This window comes from Leptinotarsa decemlineata, unplaced genomic scaffold (assembly GCF_025532065.1).
Source record: "Leptinotarsa decemlineata unplaced genomic scaffold, Ldec_3_MD MMD2_tig00000576_RagTag_RagTag, whole genome shotgun sequence".
Taxonomy (NCBI): Eukaryota; Metazoa; Arthropoda; class Insecta; order Coleoptera; family Chrysomelidae; genus Leptinotarsa; species Leptinotarsa decemlineata.
This window is the reverse complement of record NW_027412551.1, coordinates 11,357,063-11,366,495: the sequence shown is the minus strand read 5'-3', so window position 1 is coordinate 11,366,495 and position 9,433 is coordinate 11,357,063. Positions and strand designations below refer to the sequence as shown.

Sequence of the window (9,433 nt, the reverse complement as noted above, 5' to 3'; positions counted from 1 at the left end):
GTCACACCCAGGCACATCCCTGAGATCGACGAGCAGAACAGGCAGACGTTTTCAATCATTTGAACTGAAAAGACACTAAATGACTATTTCACGTTCATCTGTATGTCATTGAATGAAGAAGTTTTATGCTCGTGTTTTTCCAAAACTAAAATGCAGTGCAACTTCATTACAGTACCTAACTTGATTTTCAGATTGAACACATCCATAAACATAAGAATTACTTAAAGAAACAAAACAGCTCACAATTATTTTTACAGACTTGTGAATTGCTGATAAAGGTCAGCATCAAGAGATTGTTATTGCGTTAGTAGTTGTTTACAGCTGATTCTCGGCCTCCCCCCACCACTATGACGTATTAATTGCTTTTTTTATTGGTTGTTGTTTGGTGAAGTTTTTTTTGTTGTGCAGTGAAGTCAAGGCGTTGTGACCTTGAAGTGTCTGGTGCATGGATCGTTCAGATTTTTTTTTCATATGAGATTTTGTGTGTTTATGTGTGTGTGTAGGAGAATGCACGGTACAGGGTTTCATCATGTGCTTGTTTGTCTATGTACAAACATACGTCTGCATACTTCGAAGATCCTCCAAGTAATAAATGCTCCATCGGTGTTAGGGCACCAAGTTAGTAGTGGAGTGACGTCACAGCAATAACCGTTCAACGGCTAGAGAGCGACATGTTCACTCCACGACGTGTGGCAGAGTAATGCGTATTCATCGGTCTGCCCTCACCTCTCCTGAAGCGATGAAGGTTCGCTCTAGCCCCGCTATCGATGGTGACACAACGGCAGCCGAGGACTGTTTGCCTAGCGTCTACCCTCTCCGAGACCGCAACGACCACTGCTTGCTCGTATATCGACATCTGTTATCGCATTCAGTTGGGAGGTAATCTTGGCGCATGTAGTTGAGAAGTGGGGTTGGCTATGACGTCTTGACGGGTCCTATCAGAGTGTATTTAAGAAGCGTACGAGTGTTGGCTATGTCAGTTTACATCAAGTGAGTTAGTGAGAACTATTATATAAAATGTATTCCTGTGACTGTGGTAAATCTTTCACTCGTAGTGATAATCTTCGTCGGCATCAGCTCCAGAGTTGCCAAGGAGGGCCTGCAGTGAAACGGGTGAGAGTGGATAATGCAACACCTATGTATACGTGCAATTGTTGTAATGTGACAATTCCTATGAGCCAAGTGAATTCTCACCGAAGAACCATGAGTCATAAAAATAATGCATGTGTTCAATTGTCTGACGGTGTTCAAATTATAACGAATGCATTCAATTGCCGCATTGCTACATACAGGGTGGAGAGTTCGATTGTAACCAGTGACTACATTTCATTTTTCAATAAGATTAGGCAGAAGGTCATTGAATTACTGGAATCAGCCATCAGGATCCATAAAAGCATCAAGGTGAATATGGAAGTTTTTGGGAATTATATTCTTCAGACTGATGATTCGAGGGACACGAAGTCATTTAATTCCCAAAATAAAATAGTGGACCAATCTTCAGATTTGAATGCTGTTTTTGATGGATTCCGTGATGTAATTGTGGCACAAACGACTGAGTTCCAGGATCGTGACTCAGGTATTTATTTTTTAAAAATTTCAATAAGATTGAATAGTAATATTTTTTTTTTTTTTATAATTCAGGTTGGACTTGTGAAAAAATATTGTTTCTCGAGGTCAACATTAATAAATACAGTCCACTGGAAGGACGTTCATATGTGAAGCTGCCTCAATGTATTCAATGGAAGAAAGCTGTTGTGAATGTTCGTAATGAAGATCAATATTGTTTTGCTTGGGCTATAACATCAGCATTATATCCTGCAGATAGTCGAGTGTCCGAACTTACGTCATATCCACATTTTTCCACTGTTTTAGATGTCACAGGTATGGATTTTCCGGTTAAAGTTAATAATAAGAGTATCGAAATATTCGAAGATAGGAATGATATTTCAATTAATGTTTACGGTTTAGAGAGTACATTTGAGAAGGGTAAAATGAAGTATGAAGTGATTGGTCCATTGCGATACTCACAGAGAAGACTCCGGAGACATGTCAATTTGTTGTTTATAACTGATGACTCCGGTAATGGTCACTATTGTTGGATCAAAGATCTTTCAAGATTAGTTTCTAATCAACTATCAGCTCATAGACAGAAAAAATATTTTTGTGACGGATGTTTGATATATTTTTCTGATGAGAGATTGCTTTTACGTCATAATATGTATGATTGTAATCACATTAGTACCACAACACCAACTACTAATTTAAAGATCAATAAATATGGTAGAATGGTTGCGGAAAATAAACTAATGTTTGAAAACTTTGAGAGGCAAATGAGGGTGCCATTTGTAGTGTATGCTGATTTTGAATCAGTGCTTAAACCGATTCATGTGAATGAGCCAAATCCTGGAAGTTCATACACGATTAAAACATTCAAACATGCCCCATATTCATTTGCTTATTTGATAAAGTGTTCATATAATGATGATTTGACAAAATTTGTTACATATAGGGGTGTAGATGCAGCTCAGAAATTTGTGAGTAGCATTGAAGATGATTTGAAAGAGATACATGAAAATCATCTCAGAAACCCTAAACCAATGGATACACAAACTGTCGAAGAAGAAGAACAGTTTGTTGCAGCCAGAACTTGTGGTATATGTAATAAAGCATTTACTGATGGTGACGTCAAAGTAAGAGATCATTGTCATGTCACAGGAAAGAAAAGATCACATGCCGCTCACTCGAAATGTAATTTAAATTTCAAAATACCAAACTTCATACCTATCATTTTTCATAATTTAAGTGGTTATGATTGTCATTTATTCATAAAAGAATTGTATAGGAATAAAGAGAAAGTTGATGTTATCCCGCAAACTAAAGAGAAATATATATCTTTCACGAAGCATCTCTTTACACACAGCTATACCGATAAAGATGGTGTGGTTAGGAAGAATTATCTCAAAATGAGATTTATCGATAGTTATAAATTTATGACTAATTCGTTGGAGAAGTTGGGTGCAAACTTGACCTCCGATCAATGTTTGGAGATGCACAAACATTTCCCACAAATTGAGAAATTCAATTTGATGAGACAGAAAGGTGTATTTCCATATAGTTTTGTTGATGACATTGACAAATTGAATTATCCATTACTTCCGACAAAAAATCAGTTTTATGACACACTCAATTGTGAACATATATCGGAAACTGATTATGATAGGGCTAGAAAAGTTTGGAATTTATTCGAGTGTCAGAATTTGGGGGAATACTCTGATTTGTATTTGAAGTCGGATGTATTGCTACTATGTGATATTTTTGAAAACTTCCGCACCACAAGTTTAGAGATATATAACTTAGATCCGGCACAATATTACACTGCACCTGGATTATCATGGGATGCCATGTTGAAGTTCACTAATGTTGAATTGGAATTACTAACTGACATTGATATGATTCACTTTTTTCAAAAAGGTATACGAGGTGGAATTAGTCAATGTAGCGAGAGGAAACATATAGCAAATAATAGATTTTTACCCAATTATAATCCCAACGAACCTTCCACATTCATTACATATTTAGATGCAACAAATCTATACGGTCACAGTATGTCACAACCTCTACCAACAAGTGAATTTACATGGTTGACACCAAATGAAATTCTTAATCTCGATGTGATGGATGTGAGTACTGATAGTCCGTATGGGTATGTATTTGAAGTGGACATTCATTATCCACAAGAGTTGCATGATAAACATTCTGACCTTCCATTTTTAGTCGAAAAAATAATACCACCTCGTACACAATCGAAAATTCCCAAATTAATTCCAAATTTGAATGATAAAAGAAAATATATTGTTCATTATAGGAATCTACAGCAAGCTGTCAAAAATGGATTGATTGTAATGAATACACATAGAGTATTGAAATTCAAACAATCATGCTGGATGAAACCCTATATAGATCTTAATACTGAAATGCGTAATAGGTCTAACAACAAATCTGTTAAAGATTTCTATAAACTAATGAATAATGCGGTGTATGGAAAGACAATGGAGAATGTAGATAATCGAATTGATGTTAGACTCGTTACACATTGGGAAAATATAAAGAAAAATATAGGTGCCAGCACTCTCATAGCCAAACCAAATTTCAAAAATTGTTCAATTTTCACTGATAATTTCGTTGCCATTCAATTGGGTAGAGTGAAGGTTCATTACGATAAACCATTATATTTGGGATTTTCCATATTAGAATTATCTAAAACAGTCATGTATGACTTTTTCTATGGATGCATCAAACAACACTTTGATGAAAATGTCTCTTTACTTTACACAGATACCGACTCGCTCATTCTTAAAGTAAACACAGAAAATTTTTATGAATTCATAAAAACTAACATAAGTAGATTTGATACATCCAATTACAGTATAGTTAACCAATTCAATATTCCAGTAACAAGTTCAGTCTTGGGTAACTTCAAAGATGAATTTCCAAATGATCCAATCATGAGTTTTTATGGTACAGGTGCTAAAGCATATTATGTGAAATCTGTTGATGGTGAATTTAAGAAAGCCAAAGGGGTTAAACGATCTGTAATAAAGAATGAATTGACATGCGAAGATTATCAAAAAATCGTCGAACAAGGTGGTATGATATTCAGAAAGATGAATTCATTTAGAAGCGTGTTACATGATATGTATACTGAATTAAAAAATAAAGTTGCATTATCATATCACGATGATAAACGATTTATCATTCCGAATACTACCCACACTCTTCCTTGGGGTCATAATGATATTGAATTTTATGAAAACGATCCAAATGAGAACATTCGTTGGATAAGTAATATTATTCAACAATCACAATCTCAGGAGACTCCATTGGATCAATTGATTAATTTATTATCTGCCGAGATCAATGATTGAAATATCATTCAATATCTTCAAAACCGGAAAATTCAATATTGATATTTATGTAGCCATTTATAATTAATAATATATGATAGAAGTAATGTGATATTAATGTATTATGTATGTATGTATATGTATTACTGTAATGAATATAAAATGATTAAAATTTTATTTGTATTATTTCTATTTCCCTAATCAATTACTGCAATATATAGTATAATGTAAATGACAGAAATATCAGTTTGAAGAGAATCATCGTAGAGTGCACAATGTCTAAAACAATCGATAAGTTTGGTAGAAAAAGAAAATGGGGTGGTAATGTCATTCGAGGTCCTCCTGGGAATGGTTTTAAATTAACAAAAGATGGTCATTATGACATGCAAAGGAAAATATTGAAAAATACAAGTGAACCAATTGACAAGAGTGATTGTGTAACTGTATCATATCTTGAGGGGGAAATTAATGGAGCAAAGGAAGTTATACTTCTAGCCCTACAAGCTGCAATACAATCCACAATAGGCAATATTGCTCGGGACGCCCGGCAAGCATTTAACGATAAAATTGCAGAGGCTCGGATAACTTTCACTCGTAAATTTGACAAACTTACAAGTGATGTAGACATAAAAATGTCTGACATAACAGCGTCTACAAATAAAAAATTTGATGCTATGTCAAACATAACAGGGACTACAATGAAAAAGTATGATGTACTGGAACAGAGAGTTGAAGTATTGGAGAAAAACCATAAAGAAGTTTTGGAGAGAAACTATAAAGTCAGGCCATCATCATCAGGTGGACTGGGATATCCAGGACTGAACATTAATCCAAATCATAGAATAATACAACCAAAACCAAAACCAACTGATGATGTATTAATGGAACCAACATGGTGAATGTATTCCCTCGTTAGGTTAGGTTAATAGCTACGTTAGGTTAGCTGCATACTTACGTTAGGTTAGGTGTTAGGTTAGTATTCCCTCGTTAGGTTAGGTTAATAGTTACTGTAGGTTAGGTTAGGTTAGGTTAGGTTAGGTTAGGTTAGGTTAGGTTAGGTTAGGTGTTCGGTTGCATAGCGGTAGGTTAGCGTACTAGGTTAGGTTACGTTAATACATACGATAGGTTAGGTGTTCGGTTGCATAGCGGTAGGTTAGCGTACTAGGTTAGGTTACGTTAATACGTTAATACGTTAGGTTAGGTGTTCGGTTGCATATTATGTTACGAACGCGCGCGCGAAGAGGGCGTAGATGTCTCTCCAGATGTCCCGCCTACCTGGGGCCGGAGGCCCCACCCACCTGGGCGGAGCCCAGGCAGTGGGCGGGGCCCGTTAGGGCCACGCCCCCCCCCCCCCCCCCCCCCCGTCGCCACCAACTTTTCGGATACCCCGCCCCTTTCCGAAGCCCCGCCCCCTTTCCGAAGCCCCGCCCCTCCCCTCCCCGAAGCCCCGCCCCCCCGACTCCCAACATTTGCGCATGTACACCCCTACCCTCATCGCGCATGTGCGCTCCCACCATTTTCCCACCGCTCACGCATCGAAGTCGATACCCTCCGGAGAGCACTCCACAACATTCAGTTCGAGAAGTCATCTCATCGAGAGCAGTCCACTCCACAACAAGGCAGTACGTTCCAACGACCAACTTGATATTTGAGTAAGTAAATTAGGAATGTTATTTTTTATATCAACTAACTTTGTATTATTTCTTCTTTTTCAGAATGGCAACCAATACACAGGAGGTGAATAATGCTGTGGCGTCTATTCTGCCGGTGTCCGCTGACCAGGAGGAGGCAGCATCTTCGAGAGCGGTGACGGTTGACCAGCCAACCACTTCGCGTTCGCGAGTTAGGTGCAGATCTTCTAGCCCTGACTTATTCGAGGAGGAGGAGGAAGTCAGGGCTGTGAAGAAGGTTTGCCAACGACCTGCAGCAAAGGTTGGTCCTATTTCAAAGTACCGAGCTACTTGCAATAGGACTAATCCTTATGCAGGTAGTTTTTCGACCTCTCGTAAGAGGGCCTCCACACCAGCAGCAGCACCAGCAGCAGTGGAAATTCCGAGGAGTCCTTCTCCGGAGTTGGTGATATTGTCGCCGTTGGTGACGCGACTACCACCGCTGCCAGCGACACCGGCGGATCCTGAGGTGTTGGTGCCACAGCCTATCGGAGAGGTTAGTGAAAAGATGAGTGTTTTTCTGCAGAGATGCAAGAAAGCAGAACGAGCTGCCCGATCTAGCGAGGCCGAGTTGGTTACCATGAAGCGACAAATGGCTGAAATGGATAACCGACGGAGGGAACTCCAAAAGGAAATGGCCGAAATAGATCGGAATTATGCATCTCTGCAGGAAAGGTGTAAAGCAAAGACCTCTTCGATAGAGCTGTACAAAAAAGTAGTGACAGTTATGGACACTCTTTTTGTAGATGAAGTGTAAATGTAAGATTAGTTTTAGGTTAGTTAGGAGTATTTAATTATGGTAGTTTTAAGTTTATATTTGTTAAGTTTATATTGAATAAAGGAAAAGGAAGTGAAATAAAGGGTGTACACTGTTTTTTGGTTTGGTACACATTGAACAATGCGATGGTTGGAGCATTTTTCTTCACTTCCTCTTATTATCATTATTATTTTTTTATTTCAATTCCAAGTTCTTCTAGACAAATACCTCACATCAATTTTTGTGTTCTCTAATCACTTGTAAATAATTTCATGTGAAGAAAATTTAAAAAATAAAAAAATAGACATGTTTCATAGTGAAATCGACAAGTATATTTCATTTGTATTTTATCCATTCAAGTATCTCTTTCATTGAATATGTCTTATGTCACTTTGCAATTTACCCCTACTCATTGAATATGTCTTATGTCACACTACAATTTACCCCTACTCAATGTTCCACTCCTCTCCCACTCCCTCTCGAAAGTATAAAAGTAGAAATCATCTGATGAAACATTCAGTTGATCAGCTAGCATCGAGATGGAACCCGATTCAACCTCCGAACCCTATAGCTGCCCGGATCAGGGGTACAACTTCAATTACTGGGATAACAGCCAGGTACAGGTTGTCTCTTCCACCACGGAACCCCACAGTCCGCCATACGAATACCGGGATCACGACATCAGGATGCAAGTTCAGCATGTCACTGGCAGTGACGAAGGACACCTGGATGACTCGGAATATCCAGATCCTGACGGATGGTGGGACCCTGCTTATGATGACATTGTCCCAATGAGTAGCGACGACGACGATGATGACGACGACGACTCTGGTGATGATGCTGATGACGAGCTTGACGTTAGACGTCCTCCACCATCCCCTATCCTCATCGAGGATAGTCCTCCGCCATCCCCAATCCTAATCGATGATGATGTCCTCAATTCCGATGATGACATATAATCATCTACTCGTCCATCATTTCCTTTCCTTTCCTTCCACGGAGTACACACTTTTTGGTTGGTGTACACGAGGCACTGCGAGGCTGGGGCAGTGTCTTCCTCCCTTCCTCTCCCTCTTATTAGTTTTTTTTCCATAATAATCACTAGAATTTCTCCTAATAATCGCTCAGAGTTTCATTCTTGATGTTTTCGAATCTCAAACACTGTTCTACATTTCACCCCCTCCATTTCATTTCTTCCAATATAAATATAGCAACAATCCCAGTTCTATATCATTCTTCCACAATGTCGAGTACAGGACCCATCCAAGTACATGAAATAGATTCAACGTCTGATCATTTGAGTACAACCTTCGCTCAATTTCTGCAGCGAATCTATGATCTTCCTGATGATTTCGCAGAACGAGTGGAACAAGGTATTCAGGACGACATAGATGCTGTTGACGATAATAATGCGGATGATGTGATTAGTATATCATCTGATTCAGCTGATTATGACGACGACGACATCATGAGTATATCATCTGATTCAGATGACTACTATGAGGATGATATCATTAGTATATCATCTGATTCAGATGACGATACCATAATTATTGTTTCTGATGATGAGGAGCGTTAGTCCATATCATTGCATGGATTAATAAAAAAATAACAGCCCTTTTCAGGGCTACAATTAAAGACTGAAACAATAAAAAAAATAGCTCTTTTCAGAGCTACCATTATACTTTCAAACAGAAACAGATTCATACCATTGTTAACATTATGTTAACATTATAATCTCAAACGAAATATATGTATGTGAAAGTATTCATCATTATATGCATATGAATGATTGACAAATGCCAACTTCAACTTTCATTTAAAGTAGTACTCATCATATGCATAGATATTCAATGACTATCAAATTCCAAATTTCGACTTTTCAGTCAAAGTAGTAATTTATTTGTCATATAATGTATAGATATTCAAAGACTAACAAATTTCCAACTTAGACTTTTATTAATCAAAGTATTCATTTGTCACATAATCTATGAATACTAATACAACTAACTACTGTTTGTGTGAATAATGTAGCCCTGAAAAGGGCTGTTGTTTTTTTTTTGACCAGTAGGTCCACGGTTATTGTGCCACAGGTTGGACAT

The 9,433-nt window shown here is 38.0% G+C and overlaps 1 protein-coding gene across 1 annotated transcript; it reads left to right on the top strand.

The window, feature by feature from the left end:
* The first annotated feature begins 309 nt into the window (after positions 1-309).
* Positions 310-7,459, top strand: LOC141481950 (uncharacterized). The gene is made up of 2 exons (XM_074174442.1): positions 310-6,556; positions 6,620-7,459. Exons 1-2 carry the CDS (start codon positions 6,123-6,125, stop codon positions 7,329-7,331), a joined length of 1,146 nt encoding a protein of 381 aa, XP_074030543.1. The 5' UTR covers positions 310-6,122; the 3' UTR covers positions 7,332-7,459.
* The last annotated feature ends 1,974 nt before the right edge of the window (positions 7,460-9,433 follow it).